This window comes from Nannospalax galili, unplaced genomic scaffold (assembly GCF_000622305.1).
Source record: "Nannospalax galili isolate Female #2095 unplaced genomic scaffold, S.galili_v1.0 scaffold188, whole genome shotgun sequence".
Lineage (NCBI taxonomy): Eukaryota > Metazoa > Chordata > Mammalia > Rodentia > Spalacidae > Nannospalax > Nannospalax galili.
In genome coordinates, this window is record NW_008360325.1 from 1,170,696 (window position 1) to 1,190,140 (window position 19,445).

Genomic DNA, 19,445 nt, shown 5'->3' on the forward strand with positions numbered 1-19,445 from the left:
CTCTGTGGGCATTACATGACATAGGTGCACTTACATACATCAGACAAAACACTCATAAAGTAAAAATAAATACAAAAAATAAATAAATGAATAAAAGGTGGTCAGCCGGGCGTGGTGACACACACCTTTAGTCCCAGCACTCGGGAGGCAGAGGCAGGTGGATTCCTGTGAGTTCAAGGCCGGCCTGGTCTACATAGTGAGTTCCAGGACAATTGGGGCTACAGGGAGACCCTGTCTCAAAAAGATAATCAATCAATCAATAATAAATAAATAAATGTCAGACAAAACAGCACAGGGTTTTTGCTTTGCAGAGTAATGTTGCTGCATGTGAATGGAGATACTTGGCATCTTGGGATTGTTGTCTCCTTGGTTGGAGGTTTCAAGTGAGGTGCGCCATCCTTGAGCAGGAAGTCAGACACTGCTGGGTGACTGAGACACTGAGGTGACGAGGTTTTGTTTCTGTAATGATGAAACAACTCCAAGTAAGAATGAGTGAAGAACTCTCAGACCTGGAGTGCAGGTGGAGCGAAGAGCAGAGTCACCAGCCCCAGTTGGAGACTAGGTGTGAGTCCTCCATGACTGCACACAGTCGGAATGAAGGTTCCTGATCTGGTGTTGACTCAGCGCAGCCTCCTGCCTGCCTCCCCACCCCAGTGCACTTCACTGCCTGCGCCTGTAGCCGGCTTTTCACACACTGTTAAAGAGCTTGTCTTCACTCCGAAGGCTCATGCTAAGCACAGTTCACCTTTAACTTGTTCACTGGGAGCACTGCAGGTGCCCAGGTGCTTGTCTACTTAGGGAGCTTGACTGGGGTGCCACCGGGACCTCCTGCTATCTGAACAAGTGAACACATTTTTTCTAATTTCAGCACATTTTGAGAACCCTTATTGTGATTAATTATCTTCTGTGTCATCACTGGAAGTGGGTGTCTCCCAAGAGCTGCCCCATGTGCCAGGCAAGCATGTCTCTTAAAGGGGGCCACTCTCAGAAGCAGGGAGGTGACTGGTATCCCTTGTGTTCCCTGCATGTCAGTGACCACCTGGGTTCTTGTTTCTTCCTGTTTGTTTGTCCTAGGTGATCTCTAAGAGTGTTTTCTATTGCAAACATACTGGCTGTGGCACAGAGCTACTGAGGCAGAGTGCTGAGAGACTGGCAGGGAGCCTGGTCCACTTAAGTCCAGAGGCTGAGACAGACTGACAGCTGATGGCAGGCACCATGGATGAAACAGCTGGATGGGGCAAAAAGAAGCTGCTTACCTTCCTGTGTGGACAGCTGCCTTGGCCATGGCTCTATTTCCTCTGATCCCCCTGCCCAGCCTCTGCCCCACTAATCTGGCCTTATTTCCATTCTTGGTGAACAAGTCGGGGTAGGGGGCATTAGTTTCTTATTCACAATGATTCTCAGCCAGAAATCTTCCCCTGCCTCAGCTCTTTCTGGCAGCTTTCTTGCTTGAAAGAACACCGGGCTTCATTTTCTGCAGTGTTGATCTCATATTCGTTCCTCTTTGTGTTTACGTGTGTGTTATGTGCGTGTGGTGCCGGGCATGTGAGAGTCTGGGTGTGCACACCAGTGTGCAGCATTCAAAGGCCAGAGAGGGTCTCAGGTGTCTTCCTCTGCTGCTGCTGCCTCACTGCCCCGTCACTGAACTGGACGCTTGCTGTTTTGGCTAGGTCAGCTGGCTGGCCACGGAGCTCCTATCATTTGAAGTTTTATCCTGTTGTATTTGAGACAGTCTCTGCGTAGCCCATCCAGGGTTCAAACTCACCATCCTTTTGCTTCTGCTTCTTGAGTGCTGGGGTGGTAGGGGAACCCTTCCAGCCTGGGCTACAACTTTGGTCTTCCTGAAGTTTAAAAGAGTTACATTTGGTCTTCCTGTGTAATTTATAGTTCATTATCACCATGAGGGTTCAATGTTGTCCATGATGTCTGTCTTTTAAGAGAATGTTAGTGTAAATGATACTTGGAAATGAGTGTCTGGTCTTTATCTTGATTAACGTCGAGACAGGTCTTGCTGTGTAGCCAAGGCTGAGATTACAGGCAGGCATCACCACATCTGATCCAAATGGATTTTTGGTTGTTGTGGTTTTGCTCTCACATTAAAAAAAAATTTTTGTTATTTTTATTTTATGTGTGTATTGCCTGCATGTAGGTAAGTGCACCTGTGTCATGCAGTGCCCACGGAGGACAGAAGAGGCTGTTGGATCCCCTGGAACTAGAGTTACAGACACTTGTTAGCTGCCATGTGGGTGCTGGGATTCGAAACTGGGTCTTCTGTAAGAACAGCCAGTGTTCTTACCTGCTGAGCCATCTCTCCATCCCTGCGTTCACATTTAAAAGTATGTGACACACTGTGTAGCTCCCCATGGCTATACTGGGTTTAATTCCACCATTTTGTCTGTAACATTTTGTATTCTGAAAAGCATCTCAGACCCTAGATTAAGGCCCTGAAATATACTGGCAGATTAGAAGATTTGAAGGAAGCTTCCTCTGCTCTATCAAGGCAGGTCCTGTGCTTAGTGGTAGTAGCTGCTTCTTGCCTTCCCCACCCTCACCTCTCCCCACCCTCACCTCTCCACAGCCCTCACCTCTCCCCACCCTCACCTCTCCACAGCCCTCACCTCTTCCCACCCTCACCTGTCCACAGCCCTCACCTCTCCCCACCCTCACCTCACCCCACCCTCACCTCTCCCCACCCTCACCTCTCCACAGCCCTCATCTCTCCCTAACCCCCTTTGAGCTAGGGTTCTGAATTGATGTTCTCTGTTGTTGTTGCTGCTGCTGTTGTTATTTTAAAGGTGTTGCTGTTATTTTAAAGATTTTGTTTGTGTGTGTGTGTGTGCGTGCGTGCGTGCGTGCGTCTGTCTGTCTGTCTGTCTGTCTGTCTGTCTGTGTACAGGTAAATGTACCTTGTTGCAGATGCCTGCAGAGGCCAGAGGCATTGGATCCCACTGGAAATGGAGTTACAGACAGTTGTTAGCTGCCATGTGGGTGCTGGGATTCAAATCTGGGTCCTCTGCAAGAACAACCAGTGTTCTTAACCACTGAGCCATCTCTCCAGCCCCAGGATTAAACATATAAAAAAATATTTCATTTATTTTTATTTCATGTGTATGAGTGTATTGCCTGCATGTATGTGAGTGCACCCGTGTCGTGCAATGCCTTGGAGGTCAGAAGAGGGTTTCGGATTTGGAACTGGAGTTAAGGATGGCTCGTAGCCTCCATGTGGGTGCTGGGAATCGAACCCAGGTCCTCTGATAGAGCAGTCAGTGCTCTTAACCACTGAGCTATCTCTCCAGCCCTAGGATTAAACATTTTTAAAAGAAAGTAAGATAGAATATCGTATCTTCAAAGGATTGATAGGTTTTCTAACCCTTAATAAAAGGATGAGGAAAAAAGAGCCAATTAAATTTTAAGCTAATTTTCTTGGGGCTGAGGAGATGGCTCAGTGGTTAAGAACACTGGTTGTGCCGGGCGTGGTGATGCACACTTGTAGTCCCAGCACTTGGGAGGCAGAGGCAGGTGGATCTCTGTGAGTTCAAGGCCAGCCTGGTCTACATAGTGAGTTCCAGCACAGCTGGGGCTACAGGGAGACCCTGTCTCAAAAAGACCAAAAACTTTAAAAAAAAAAAAAAAGAACACTGGTTATTCTTGCAGAAGATCCAGATTTGAATCCCAGCACCCACATGGCATCTAACAACTGTCTGTAACTCCAGTTCCAGGGGATCTGACAGCCTCTTATGTCCTCCGTGGGCATTGCACAACATGGGTGCACATAAGAACACACAGGCAATACACATATACAAATGAAAAAATAAAAATAATAAATATTAAGAAAATATAATTTTCTTTAATTTCTATAAAATGACAAAATAGCAGCCCAGCATAGTGGCACCTGCCTTTAATCCCTGCACTTGGGAGGCAGAAGCAGGTGAATCTCTTTAAGATCGAGGCCAGCCTGCTCCACATACCAATTTCCAGGTCAGCTGGGGCTAATAGGGAGAGTCTTCTCAAAAAATAGAAAAGAAAAATGGTATAATTCTGAAAAAAGGCTGCAGTGTGGAGGAATGATGACATTTAGAGCTGACATATCTGACAGAGCCAGAATAAAGCAGTTACAGACCCAGTGTGTGATGAGTGCAGAGGCCATCAGTGGTGACTAACACAATCAGGCATGTAGCTAGGCCAGGAAAGGGTTAGCTTCACGCAGCATGTGTACCTGAGAGCTGTAGTGTCTAGGGAAGGTGGATGTCAGAGTGAGGCTGGGTGGGTTTGTTGGATAGGCAGCTTAAGACCAAGCAAACATTTAATTGCCTTTTGGAGAATTAAAGTAATAAAAATTAGCAAGCATGAAAATGATTATTGCCAATTTCTTCACCTGAAGAAATTGGTATTAATTAAAATTAATGCATTCAGTAGTCATGTGACTTAAAACTTGATTATGTCAGCTCATCATAGATCTGTTAAAGAGATGATTGAGTGGTATAGAAACCTGAAAATCAGAAGTAAAATAAAAACAATGTAAAGGTTTGTAAGCATTGAACGTGTCCAGGAGCAAGAACTGGAACGGGACCATCGGCAGGTTCAGCTGGCGTGCTGCACCTGTACAGGTGGGACTTGTTTCCTAAGTGCTGCTGTGCCTGCACCGTTGAAGTGAGGGCCCTCAAGCTCCCGTCATTGCATCTGCCCAGTACCCCTCCCCCACCAGGTGCCGAGGGAATGTGTGCTCTCCCGTCTGTGGCTCTGGCATAGTTGACTGACATCCTCTCTTTACCTAACACCTTTTGATGGGAAAAATACAACAGATCAGATTTGTTTTAACTGCCTTTCTTTCTTTTTGATTTTTTTAAAAAAATTTTATGTCTATGAGTGTTTTTCTTGCACATGTATAAGGGCACCCGTGTCGTGCAGTGCTGGGATTCGAACCCGAGTCTTCTGCAAGAACTGCCAGTGCTCTTAACTGCTGAGCCACCTCTCCAGTCCCTATTGTGACTATTTTTCTTCAGAGTAAAATGAAAGGCATGATTTGGTTCCCCCAAAAAGACACCAAGAAAGGGGGCTGGAGAGATGGCTCAGCAGTTAAAAACACTGGCCCTTTTTCTGGAGGACCTGTGTGTGATTCCTAGCACTCACATAGTGGCTAACAACTTTCCATAACTCCAGTTCCAAGGGATCTGACGCCTTCTGGCTTCTGCACAGACATTGCATGTACATGGTGCACTTATGTACATACAGGCAAAACACTCATATACATAAAATAAAAATAATTAAATATTTTTTTAAAAAGACACCAAGAAGGTTGGTATCTTCAATGACTGTTTAAAAAGTCCTACTTTATTTGGGGGTTTTGGGATGGGTGGTTTTTTTTTTTTTTTTTTTGTGATATTGAAATAAATACGAACTGCAGACAACCTTTCCAGGCCGTGTGTGTTCTGTTTTCTGCATTCTGTACCAGTTGGCATTCATGGTGATGATAGGGCTAGAACTCAGAGCTCACTATCTGTAGATGCCAAGAACCTTCCATTGCCTCTAGTACTGCTGAGAAAGAACAGGACACGGTGATGGCTGAACCTTAGTGGTCCTGAGCAGCCGTGTAAGAAAATAGGTAGAGAATTGAGATGGCTAACATGCAAATCAGTTGGAAGCCTGTGCAGTATCAGATTGTTGGAGTCTCGGCAGCGCTGGTTGTCAGTATTGGTGCAGCTCCAGTGATAAGCACAGCGTGTGCTGCCCAGTTCTGCTCAGATGCCTGCATCTCATAGACCTCTGCTAATTAGTACAAAGAGAAATTGGCATAAAAGTGGGTTCGGGCCTGAAGGTGAGACAGACACTTGAGATGCAGCTAACATATCTGCAAGGTGGGCCAGACTATGGGCTGGAGGACAAGGGCAACGCCAAGGCCACACTGCCTCTGGAGTCAGACTGCGTGCTTCTGGCCCTGCTCTGTTGCTTGGCTCTGTGTCCTGGAAGGAAATGACCTACCTCTCTGAAGAGGTTTCCTGGGACAACCAAACAAATTATCAGCAGAGACTGTGTGGCTTACCAAGGTGCATTCACGGCTGTCTGAGAATGCTGAAGGAACCTTTGATCCTGTCCTTTAGGAGATTCCCGCCACTCAGTGCCCTGTGGTCACTTGGCAGAGCTGTCCCTCAGGACAGTTGGGGACATGCCTAACATACCTGCCCTCAGTGGGCCAACCTTGTATTTAATCAGGAAATGAAATTTTTTTTCTTAACCAGATTCTAATAGTAATGGTATCTGTTAGATACTGAAGTATAGTTGGTAAACATCCATGTTGATGAGCATAGACTTCCTAAACTCTTTCAAATGTTAAATGTTTTAAAAAGTATTCCAAAAAACCCATATAGTGGGGTGCCTCTATTAAGATAGCATTAGTTTGCTAGATTAAGTAGTTAATTTACTTTTTTTCTGCTTACAGCTAAACCGTTTACACAGCTTGTGAAGGAAATGCAGCTTCATCGAGAAGACTTTGAGATCATCAAAGTCATTGGAAGAGGTGCTTTTGGTGAGGTAAGAGACTTCCCTGTGTGGCCCAGGCAGCACCAGCTCCTCTCACCATCTGGGCCCCTGTTCATTGGCACCCTCTGGAGAGCTCTGACTGGGTGAACTCTATAAACAATTCAAGAAGGAGGAAAAGGGGCTGGAAAGATGGTTCAGCAGTTAGAGCACTGGCTGCTCTTACAGAGGGCCTGGTTTTGGTTCCCAGTACCCACAGGGTGGCCAAGAACTATCTGTAACTTAAGTTCCAAGGGATCTGACACCCACTTCCACTCACTATGGGCATTGTACACATGGGTGCGCCTGTGCACACTCAGGCAGAACACTCATGCACGTGAAATAAAACTAACCAAAAACAACAACAACAAAAAAAAACAGGGAAGAGAACAGAAAATCTTATTACTTGTGAATTAGCCTGTGTATTTTGGGATCAAAAGTTTATTTTGATTGAAAAGTTTTTCAGAAGTCTCCCTTCTCGTCCCACCCCCTTGTATTTTTTTTTTTTTTTTTTGAGACGAGATCTCCTATAGCCCAGACTGGCCTTAAACTCGGCTATATAACTGTGCTTGCCTTGAACCCCTGAGCCTTCTGTCTCCGCCTCCCGAGTGCTGGGATTCCAGGTGTGCACTGTTGTGTTTGGCTCTTGGCATTTTCCAAAAAGTGCAGAGGGGGCTAAGTCAGGTTTACTCTGGGGCCTGTAGCTTGCTGGTCATTGGCATTGGTGCTGTTTGTTGGAGTCCAGCCAAAACAGCTTTCTGAGTCCCTCCAGGACTTTGGAGTCTACACGCTGTGCTGAGGCTTGACCTGGCACTCTGCTTCCTAGGGAAGTGCATGTTGCTCACATAAGAGTCAGACAGTAAAGTCCTCTGCATCGCGTCCTGCTCTCAGTGTTCTCCACCTGACAGTAAACCCATTGGACGTGACCACTGGACACTAATGCGGTGCTGCCAAATGTGTAATGCATGGCATTTGTTGAGCAAGGCACTTGCTTTCTCATATGAAGGCCTGAAGGAAAGTAAAACAGTAGTGTCTTCCCTCTGCAGTGTCTCACACTGCTACAGAGGTGAAGTTGTTCTAGTGGATGTTTTCTTCTGCTGAAGGCCCTTCATGCCACCCCTACCTACATTGTCTGGGATGGACTGTGCTCTTGTCCCTGCGCCTTGCTCTCCCTGCTCTGCTCCCTATCCCTTCTTTCCAGCCCCACCTCGGCACCAGTCTGACAAGGGGAGGGAAGGTATCCTGTCTCCAGGTGGCTCTAAGTTTATCTTAGTCCCATACTGGAGTCAAATATAATTATAAACAAAAGACACAAATGTACGTACGCAATTTGTGTGTTAACAGAGGCCTGTTCCTCTGGAACCTCTGTCAACCCAGAATATTTCTGTCCTCCAGAAAGTTCTCTCCTGTCTCTTTGACAACACCCCACCCCATTGCCCATACCTAGGCAGTGACTCTTTAGTGTCCACCAGTAGGGAACTTTTTATTTAAAAAGTAAAGTTATTAGCTGAGCATGGTGGCGCATGCCTGTAGTCCCAGCACTTGGGAGACAGAGGCAGGCAGATCTCTCAGTTAAAGGCCAGCCTGGTCTACATAGTGAGTTCCAGGACAGCTGGGGCTACAGGGAGACCCTGTTTCAAAAAGATCAAAAAAGAAAAAGTAAAGTAAAACCGAGTTCCACATAAAATAACTCTCCTAAGTGACTAGTAGCTTGTTTAATGATATAAGGTGGGGGTTTGTTGCACAATGAGAAGACAGCAAAAGTCTTCTAAAGTCAGCTAGCCTCCCTCCAATATACTGTCTGCCTGGAGTAGAGAGGACCCTGCCAGGTCCAGCCAGAACATTGCAGCCCCAACCTCACAACCAGAGGATATTCAAAGAGGGGAGGGCACATCAGGTGGGAGGAGGATTAGCAGACAAACTGAAAGAGAGTAGGGAAATCCTTTGCCAAAGTAGTTTATGCTTTTTTTTGTTTGCTTTTTTGAAACAAACTGAGGCTCCTTGTAGCCTCAGCTGGCCTAGAACTGGCTATCAGAGATCCACTTGCCTCTACCTCCCAAGTGCTGGGACTAAAGGTATGCACCACAACTAGGCCCTGTTTTATGATTGTTTTTAGGATAGTCTTTTGTGCGTGTGGTATTTGCATGTGTGTGCATGTGGGTGTGCCAGAAGTTGGCTTTGGGTGCCTTCCATGGTTTTCTACCTTACTTTTTGAGACTTTTTTTTCATTGAACCTGGATTTGGTTAGCTAGCTGGTTAGCAAGCTCCAGGAATCTGCCTGTCTCTGCCTCCTCGGTCCTGGGATTGCAGGTGTGCCGTGCTTGTTTGGCTTTTTAGTGTGGATTCTGGGGCCTGAACTCAGGTCCTCATGCTCAGATGACAACCGTCTCTCTAGCCCCAGGATGATCATTTTTCTTTGAAATACTTAAGGTTGAGGTTTGGGACTAGAAGGTTTTCTGGCAGACCACACACGAACTTCACGGCTTGCTTGTAAGTTGTTCTGCAGCAAAGCTTGTGCAGTAGGCTTTTTCAGATTAAATTTTACTTTTTGTACATTTTTATTTATTATTTCTATTTTATGTGTATGCGTGTATTGCCTGCATGTATGTGAGTGCACCCGTGTCATGCATTGACCTACAGAGGCCAGAAGAGGTTGTCGGATCCCCTGGAACTGGAGCACTATACATTTGTTAGCTGCCATGGGGGTGCTGGGATTCAAACCCAGGTCTTCTGCAAGATCAACAAGTGCTCTTAACCGCTGAGCCATCTCTCCATCCCCTTACTTGTACATTTCACTTCTACATATTCTTGACAGGTATTTGTCTGTGAAAGACAGACCCTTCCATGCTTTTAAACAGCTGTTTGGTGTTTTCCAGCAGTAGTCTGTGCCTAATATGCCTCTTGTGAGGACCAAGGCTCGTGGCAGGAGGCCCAAGTGCTGTGGGTCTTGTTCAGGCCCCTGGGTTCTTCTTCAGGCCTGTCCTCTTCAGAATGTCAGTGCTTTTCTGAAGAAGCTGTCAGCTCTGCATCCCTACAGCAAAACCACTTCTTTTTTTGAGACAGGGTCTCCCTGTAGCCCCAGCTGGCCTGGAACTCACTATGTAGAACAGGCTGGTCTGAACTCACAGCGCTCCACCTGCCTCTGCCTCCTGAGTGCTGGGACTACAGGCGTGCACCACCACGCCCAGCTATAGCACGACCATTTCTATAGTGAACCCCAGGCACCATTAAAATGGAGGCACCTCAGGCACTAGCTGACTCCCAGGGGGAAAGAGCCATCCTGTGCTGCACTGACCTGCACCCAGAGCGGCTGCTTCTCACAAAGACTAGGGCACACACTTTCTGTTTATTCAGATTGCAGCAAGTTTGACCATTGTGTTTTAAGCTGTAGTTAATAAACAAAACAGGAAAGGTGTCTAGTTGGGAGCCCTGCTGTGTGGGGAATGTGTCCTTGACCCTCAAAGGGCATGGGATTATGTGAAGGTATGCTTGTCATAAGATCCCCATTGCTACCCAGGCAGGCAGTGTTGAATTATGACTGTCCATATAATGTAGACTTTAAAAGTATGTGCCTGGGAGGAAGCTCTACCTTTTCTTGGACTGTTACTTAGACTCTGTCAGCCTCAAAATCCACATCCATAAAATGGAGTTTGTTGAGCATCTCACCGTCAAGGATTGTTGTGATGACTTAGCAAGGGTCCAGACTTAGCATGGTTCCCAGCACATGGAACATGTTCAGATCATGTTGACGCTCATGATCCTTAATTGGTGGTATTAAGAAGTGTGTGGTACTTAGGGAAATAGGTAGTTCTGCCTAAGAGCTCTTTGTTCTGTGACTGTTTTGTGCAGAGAGACACATTGTCTGCCTACCAAAGCGTAGCTTACAGCGTCTTGGGAGTTATAGGCCAGTGGAGGAGCAACATATGTAGTAGAACATGCAGAACAGTGCAGCATTGTGATGGTTCTAGTCACACGGAGTCTTTCAGGGTTTGGAAGAGACCAAAAGGCCATGAGGGCTTCCTGGAAGAGGTGGTATTACTGTCAAGCTTCAAAGGCTGCTTGGACAGCAGACATTACCGAGCATGTAGCAGTGACACACTGATCCTCACAGTAGTGGAGGCTGGTCCAGCTCTTAGCCCCTTTTGTAGTTGTGGAATCTGAGGCCAAAAGAAGTGAATTCTTTAAGATACTCTAGACCCCATGCAGCTGCTATGAAGCAAAGGTTCAGATGTGCACCTGGGATCTGCAGAAGCCAGCAGAGATGTGAGACATAGGCATGGGTAGAAAGGGAGAGGGATGAATGTGCAGACTGGCCCCACATGCAGGGAGAGAGCTTGCAAGTCACAAACCAACTTAAAAAAGGCTATGTATATTTTTACTGAAAATCTTCAGATGTTGCCTCAGTGGAAGCCTGTGAACCCAGTTCCCATTGCTCAGTATCGAAGGATTTTAACAGAGCCAGGTGGTTCCATCCAAGCTGTAGTGGTAAAAGCAAAGCTGTGTTGTTTTAAAAGGGCAGATCTGGGACTGGAGAGACGACTCAGCACTTAAGAGCACTGGCTGCTCTTGCAGAGGACCTGGGTTCTGTTCCTAGCACCCACGTGGTGGCTAACAACCATCCATAACTCCAGTTCCAGGGGAGCCAATGCCCTCTTCTGATCTCCACGGGCATTGCATGACACAGGTGCATTTACATGCATGCAAGCAATACACTCATACACATAAAAGAAAAATAATAAAATATTTTAAATATAATATAAAATGACAAATCTAAGAATTCTCTTTCCTTCACAGCTAGTTTCCTAGGGTTTTAACTTGGGTAGGCTTTTGTCATAGTCCTTATTTTAATTTTTTTATTAATTTTTGCTTTATGTGTATGAGTGTTATGGCTGCATGTAGTGCACCGTGTCCTGCAGTGCCTTGGAAGATAGAAGGGGGCAACAGATCCCCTATAACTGGAGTTACATACAGTTCTTAGCTGCTGTGTGGGTGCTGGGAATTGAACCCAGGTCCTCTGTAAGAGCAGCCAGTGCTCTTAACCTCTGAGCCATCTCTCCAGCCCCTCCTCATAGCCATTTTAAGATATGTAAGGCTTTTGCATTATTAACTAATTTTTTGTGACATTCAAATTTGCATTTCAGGTTGCTGTTGTCAAAATGAAGAGCACAGAACGAATTTATGCAATGAAAATCCTCAACAAATGGGAGATGCTTAAGAGAGCAGAGGTAAGTACGGAGTGTACAGTGTGAGAGCATGTGACATTGACCCTGACAGGCACCACAGCCACTTGAGAAGCTTCAGGTATGCATCACAGTCTGGCTCCACAGGCAGGACGAAATGTACCATTGGGAGTTCCCTTAGGTGCAGTGACTTTGTACTTCCTGGTCGGGGATGGTGGTGAAGGGTTAGCAGCAAAAAGGGTGGTGTGTGTGCATGTGCATGTGTGTGAGTGGTAGCAGTTTTTTCCTTAGTTCTCTCAACCCTACCCTCCAGCTACACAGGGGAGGGTGCCAGGTGAGCCCAACATGCTCCTCTGTGTCTTTCCATCTCACCTCAGAGCCAGGTCATCCTCCTCTCAGCTCTGCTCCGTGCATCATGCTCCTGCTGTCTCACTCTGTGCTCCCTTGGCCCCCAGCCCATCCCCCCTTTGGCAAACCCTGCCTGTGGCCCAGGCTTCTGACTTGCCCAGTTGCAGTCTGGGCTTCAGTGCTGCCCAGGGTCAGGCTCTATGTTTGCAATGGGATGCTTCTGGGTGGGGAGAGCACCTCCTGGAGGCCCTTCTGTAGTATCTAGTCTCTCCCATGCTGCCCCCACCCTCCTGGCCGTGGTAGTCCTTTGATGCTTTGAATTTAAAAAAAATGTATGTGTACGTGTGAGCAGTGCCCACAGACTCTAGAAGCATTGGGTCTGCTCGAGCTGGAGTTGCAAGTAAGTCTTATGGGTGCTGGGAATTGAACTCGTGTAAATTGTCTCCCTAGATCAGGTTGGTCTTTCTTTTTCATAAATAGGACTTTTTATTTGTCACTCTTAAAAAATCTGAATTTTTTTTTTTTTTTGGTCTTTTTGAGACAGGGTCTCCCTGTAGCCCCAACTGTCCTGGAACTCACTATGTAGACCAGGCTGGCCTTGAGCTTGTAGAGATCCGCCTGCCTCTGCCTCCCGAGTGCTGGGATTAAAGGTGTGCACCACCACGCCTGGTGTCCATGGTTTTTATTTTTCTAATGACGGTGTTGTGAAGAAGATAGCCTAGCAGCCTTTACTTTGCCTTCCCCAATACCGTCTGAAATAATTTTATTCACTTCTTTAAGTTATTTGTCTGCCCTCAGGCATGATTTCTTTCATCTTCCAGATCTAGCTGACCTGCTGGTGACGTGATGGGAGGGCTTGTGTATCTGTTTGTTTGTTTTTTTTCATTTTTAAAAATATAACCAACACAGAACAAACAGGATAGTGACCGTTGGTCGTCTTGACACCAAGATGAGCCTCAGTCATGGCCATTTTTGACCATGGAACATTCTATCCTGGGTAAGATCATGCCCTTGAAGGCAGTCAACAGTTTTTGCCCTGAATATCCTCAGTAATTACCTTGAACTTTGTAAACGCAACATTGTCTTTCTGTAGATCAGAAACACTCACTTGAAACATGCGGCCCTTGAGGCTATCGGATGCAATTTTGGTTCCTTGAGGCCTTGTGACTGTTTTCCCAGTATTTCTAATACTGGACATAGCAGGAGCTTTCAGGTCCTACCCACCAGTCCTAAAGTGGATCACCCACTTTCTTCCTGACTTCGGTTTTGCCGTGCTTTGTCAGGCCCTCGTTCCTGCTGGCTGAATGGTGCTGCTCTGAGAGCCAAAAGGGCTTGTTTTAAATTTTTCCAGTTTATGTGTGTGAGTGTATTCCTGTGTGTAAGTGCGCCTGTGTCACACAAAGCCTTCGGAGGCCAGAAAAAGGTGTTGGATCCCATGGAACTTGGGTTTCAGGTGGTTGTTAGCTGCCATGTGAGTGCTGGCAACTGAACCTGGGTCCTCTGTTTTTAACCACTGTGCCATCTCTCCAATGCACCCCCTCCACTCCCTTTTTCTAGATAGGGTCTCACTCTGTAGCCCTACCTGGCCTGGAACTTGCAGTGTAGACCAGGCTGGTCTCTAACTCACAGAGATTTACCTGCCTCCCAAGTGCTGTGCTAGGATTAAAGGTGTGTGCCCCCAGCCTAACTAAGCTTTCTTCAATCAGGTTTGTGGACTTGGTAGCATTTACTAGCCTCCCACCAGTACCTCAAGGCTCCTGGTGAGCAGTGGTTTCTGTACCTTGTTCTTCTCCCCCCACACCCATTTCCTCTTCCCTGATGTGGCTTCTCACACAAGACCTCACATGCCTTTATTGCTTAAGAAGTGAATGTACTGTGACTGAGTTGTCACCGTTTTGCACTCGGCTGGAAGCCCAGGACTGCCTTAGCCAGCGCACCTGCAGCCTCCGCGTGGCACCCGTGTCTCCTTCCAGCCTCTCCTCAGTGTCTTGTCTGTTCTTGCTGCCCCCTCACATCCCTCTTCCACATACTTATGTGAACAAGAGAACCACACTGAAGCAGTCGGGGCGGGGGCTGGAGGAGCAGCTAGTGCTACATGAAAGTTTGGGAGGTAGGTGTGTGGTGTGAACCCAATGTCCTGACAGAAGAGCAGACTAAGAGTCGTTGCAGCTGACGTAGTTTGAATTTGGTCACATGGATCCTGTTCAGTTGGCTACTCAGAAAGGCTGAAAATGCCGGTCGTGATGTGTTTATAATGGGGTGTGCGTGCTGGTGTTTGGTTCTTTTTTTTTGGTCTTTTTGAGACAGGGTCTCCCTGTATCCCCAGCTGTCCTGGAACTCACTATGTAGACCGGGCTGGCCTTGAACTCACAGAGATCCGCCTGCCTCTGCCTCCTGAGTGCTGGGACTAAAGGCGTGCACCACCACGCCCAGCTCGGTTCTTTTATTTTAACCATACAGCCTTGTACCCATATGCCCCTGGTCATCGCTGTCCGTAGGGGCATCTGGTTATGGTCATTCACCAGCATGGTCTGAATAAACCATGCTTCAGATCAGTAAGCAAGCTTCTCACCGTCCTGCCAGCCATGTGGCTGATCAGCAGTAGGTGTGGGTCTAGGCAGCGTGTATAGTACATGACCAGGACGTGTGAGGAGGCTGATTGGTAAAGAGGAGTCGAGATGTGTTATAGGGGCCAGTTGTGAGGCTGTTGCTGAATCCATTCATAGGAATGGGGTGACCCTAAGATGTCCCGAGCGATAGTCCTCGGGGAAGAGAAGGATACGTGGGTTCTCTATGTCTCTGTACTTTCAGAAGAGAAAAAGACTCAGATGTTCAGAGGCCACTTGGGGGAGGGCGGGGTTTGATGGTGATTTGGTTCTAGGTGAGGTTCTAAGGGGCCGGGTGCTGGGCTGCCAGGAGAATGAGGACACTATCTGCAGATTGTGGTCACAGCAGAGACATTATGCTCTATGGACCATTTCCCCAGGTGGACACAGACTGACTGTCCTCTCTAATCCCTTGCAGACGGCTTGTTTCCGAGAAGAGCGCGACGTGCTGGTGAACGGCGACTGCCAGTGGATTACTGCGCTGCACTATGCCTTCCAGGATGAGAACTACCTGGTAGGTCTGGGTGCTCTGTGCAAACCTCTTCTGGACTCTCATTTTCCCTAGGCTCTCCTCCCAAATGGACCTTTAGCAGCTCCCGCCTCCCTTTCCTCTAAGGCATCTTCAGGGTCTGCTGCTGTCCCTCCGTCCCTCCATGTATGGCCCCTCACCTTCTGGTAGGATGGCCCCACAGTCTCGGTGTGCCCTTGCCACAAGCTCTGGCCTGGTTGTCCCTGTCCATCTCTCCAGCTGCCATGTTCATCTCTTTCCAGTTTTGCACACCCCCTGGCTGTCCTTCGGCCTGGACTTCAGTGTCCCACAGACCATGCTCAGTAGCCTCTGGTCACACTGCCATGCCTGATGGTTTCTCTGCTCTCTGCTCTTTTCTGACCTTTCTTTGCTTTCCATGCTTGCTGTAGTCTATCTCCCTTGACTCATGTGAACCCTGCTGAGCAAGCCCCTTTTCCATTTTACACATGCCAGTCTCTGCCTCCCAGGGGTGCTAACAGGCAAGTGTTGAGGCTGTGGGGAGGGGTGTTGCAAGATGGAAATATCTCGTTTGGCGTATGTCTGCTGAGAGGCTTCTGGGCAGCAGGAGCTGAGCAAGGTGAGTCAGACAGAAGAGTTGATGCAGGACACTGCCCTGAAGAATGCCATTGATTGGCATGCAGGGAGGGAATCAGAGGTGCCCTTGACAGGGGTGAGGGGTGAGCCTTCCTTGAGGGTGTGAAGGAAGGCTTCACAGAGAAGGGGATACCCAAGGGGAGTTTTGGTGAGCTGCTGGTTAAACTTTTCTTTGAGACAGGGCTCTTCTGATTTCCTCAGCTCAAGTGGCACACCCTCCGACAGTGGCATGGTGCCACTTTCCTTTTTTAGGGCATTCAGCTTGTGCAGTGTCCTGTTGAGATGATGGCCCCTCAGTAGTACATGAGGGAACAGCTCCTGGTGACAGGCTTAGGTTGGTAGCTGAAGGCACAGAGTGCTCCGAAGTACCACAGTGAGTAGACTTGTTACTGTGTTATGTTCTGGTTACATTTTAAAGGATGATTTTCCTGCCTCAGTTAACCAGGCAGGGGTAATTCCTTACTGTGTGGTGGCTTAAAAGATAGGTTGAGCACATGCCTTTAATCCCAGCACTCAGGAGGCAGAGGCAGGTGAATTTCTGTGAGTTCTAGGCCAGCCGGGGCTACATAGTGAGACTCTGTCTCGAGCAAACCAACAAACCAGCTGTTTCCGTGGAGGTGAGAGTACCTCTTTCCCTGGGTTCCCAGAGACTGAATGGTGGTCCCCAGCGTGGATCTCTTGACTTCCAACCTCACTGTGGCCTGTGGTGGTCCTCCCATAAGGGCCTCCACAACCCTGTGGTAAGCCTTCTGAATGATGCGTGGAAGAGGCTGCCCTTGAGCAGCTCGTCTGTATAGGCACATCTCTGGTCTCGGGCTGGCATGCAGGGCCCATGCTTGGACAAGTGAAGGGATGCATGCTGCCATTCCTGCCGTTTCTGTTGAAGCAGGAGTTATCTGACCTGCCTGTAGGTGAGCCTGCAGTACATCCCTTCCTGCTCTGTGGTGGTGCTGTCTTTCCAACAAGAACATCTGGTCTCCCTGCTCTGATCACTGTCCTACTGAAAACCAAGGACTGGAAGACTGAGCCCCTTAGAATCCATAGTCTGTTTATTAATTGAACTCTGCTTCAGATCCCTGGCTCTCGGTGGACTTTCTCTTATAGCAATCCCTTCAGTAATTTCTTCAGGGCCAGCAAGATGGCTTAGCAGGTAAAAGTGCTTGTCTCCAAACCCAAGGACCTGAGTTTAGTCACAGTGGGAGGAGAGAACCAACTCTAGCAAGTTGCCCTCCTACCTCCACATGCGTGCTGTGGCTCACATGTGTACTAACATACGTACGTTCACTCACAAGAAAAATGAAATAAAAATATAATTTAAGATAGGTGTGTTGGTGCACACCTATAATCCTAGTATCTGGGAGGCAGAGTCAGGTGGATTTCTGTGAGATCAAGGCCAGCCTGGTCTACAGGGAGACCCTGTCTTAACAAACAAAACAAAATATGTATAATTTTAAAAGTTTTTTGACTTGTTTCTTCCTTGACTGTATTTAGTGAAATCTGTTCTCTGCCATGGACATAATTTGAATTATAGCAGTATTATAGTGCATCAGGTGAATTCTAAGAAAATCATTGTGTACCTATTATCCCACCACTCTGGAGGCCGAGACAGGAGGTTCGTGAGTTTAAGGCCAGCCTGGGCTACATGTCAGACTATCTTTTTTTAAAAAAAAGCCAGCAATCCAGACTTGGAGTTGAACAACTTCCCTGTTAAAATTTGGCCTTTAACAGCCAGGTTTGTCGGTGGCAAAGAACTGTATCTCTCTTTCTCTTTTAATTTGTAGTATTTGGTCATGGATTACTATGTGGGTGGTGATTTGCTGACCCTGCTGAGTAAATTTGAAGACAAGCTTCCGGAAGACATGGCACGGTTCTACATTGGTGAAATGGTGTTAGCCATTGATTCGATCCATCAGCTTCACTATGTGCACAGGTAACTGCCTTCTCGTGAACTTTTGTCAACACCACACTAAACATGGTAAAGTTCTCCTTTTGAAGTTCCTGGTTGCAGGCCTGAGGTTCCAGACCAGCCAAGGAGTCCTATAGGTGCAGAGTCCTCACTGAGTAACCAAGTACAAGCACAGGGTGATTTGTCCACATCGCATCTTGAGCTCTGTAGCACCAGGAGCTCGGGCTTCCTTTGCTCCAGTTGTGGTGGTCTAATTCCTGACAGCTGAGCCACCTTGACCATTAGGGGTCCCTTGACAGAGCTGTTCCCTACCTGCCTGTACTCACTGGGAATCATGCAGTCCTGTCCTACTACACCTCCATGATTTCATCAGTCCACCTTGGCCTGTGGTGAGTTACTCCATGAAGCCCTCACAAGGAGATGAGATTGGAGAGTAGATGCTTCTGTCAGAGCAGTGGGGAAGGCTGAAGGAGAGAATGGTGGTGAGATGCAGGCTCTCCCTCAGGACTCGTTCCCTCTGTCACACTGCCCTGATTAGTAAATGACCTGTGGTAGAATTGGTATTTATAATACATGGCTGTTTAACTAGTGCAGCTGAGCCTTGTGATATATGAAGGTATGTGTCTGGCAAAAAAATATTTTTTTGGTCTTTTTAAACAGTGTCTCCCTATAGCCCTAGCTGGCCTGGAATTTGCTGTGTAGACCAGGCTGGCTTCAATCTCACAGAGATCTGCCTGCCTCTGCCTCTTGAATCCTGAGATTAAAGATGTGTGCCACCACAGAATACAAAATAATTTTATGGAACATTAAAAATGATCCTGTGACATGAGGACAAAGTTAATGTGCTCTCCTGGCCCTGTGCTAGAGGGAAAAAGAAGACTCAAACTCTTTTAAATTAAATGTATGAACTGTGGTTTTTAGAGACAGCCATCATACCTGGCTTAAAAAGCTTATTACACTTATTTATTTATTTAATATATTGGAGAGGGGTGCATGTGCCATGGTGTGCATATGGCGGTCAGAAGGCAAATGTCAGAAGTGGTTCTCTCCTTCCATGTGGGTCCCAGGGATTGAGCTCAGGTCATCAGGCTTGATAGCAGGCACCCTCCCCTCTGAGCCATCTTGGGTATAAAGCCTGAATGTATACTTCTTAGATCAGTTTTTAAAAAATATATATTTTTTAAGATTTGAAAAATAATTGTATTTATTATTTTATGTGTATAAGTGTATTGCCTGTATGTGTGTGAGTGCACCCATGTCATGCAATGCCCAAGGAAGTCAGAAGAGGGCATCAGATCCCCTGGAGTTACGGACAGTTGTTACCTGCTATGTGGGTCCTGGGAATCAAACCCAGGTCCTCTGCAAGACCAACCAGTGCTTTTAAGACTGCTGAGCCATCTCTCTAGCCCCTTAAATATTTTTTAAAAATTTTATTTTACACGTATGAGTGTTTTCCTGCATGTAAGCAGTGCCCATGGAAGCCAGAAGAGAGCATCAGCTCTCCTGAAACTGGAGTTAAGGATAGATACTAGGCCCCAGGTGAGTATTGGGAACTGATCCTGGGCCCTTTGGAGAGCAGCAAACCACTGAGCTATCTGTCTACCCTTAGGTCAGTTACTGTTTTCTGTGGAGTGAATGGTTTCCTGGCTTTCCTGTGTATTTCTCACTGATTACCCCTACATGCCATGGCCATAAAGCTATGTACACTCACAGGGAAATGTGTATGTCATCTGCGCCCGCCACTCCCCCTCCCCCAGTCCTGTATGCTT

General features: G+C 47.2%; 1 protein-coding gene across 3 annotated transcripts in view; it reads left to right on the forward strand.

The window, feature by feature from the left end:
- Cdc42bpb (CDC42 binding protein kinase beta) overlaps positions 1–19,445 on the forward strand; it is a 103,363-nt gene that overhangs the window by 29,618 nt on the left and 54,300 nt on the right. For all 3 annotated transcript variants that reach the window (XM_029559915.1, XM_008825578.3, XM_029559916.1), the window contains exons 2-5: positions 6,437–6,528; positions 11,655–11,738; positions 15,066–15,161; positions 17,552–17,700. In XM_029559915.1, coding sequence (XP_029415775.1) covers positions 6,437–6,528; positions 11,655–11,738; positions 15,066–15,161; positions 17,552–17,700 — 421 coding nt within the window. The remainder of the gene's footprint in view (positions 1–6,436; positions 6,529–11,654; positions 11,739–15,065; positions 15,162–17,551; positions 17,701–19,445) is intronic.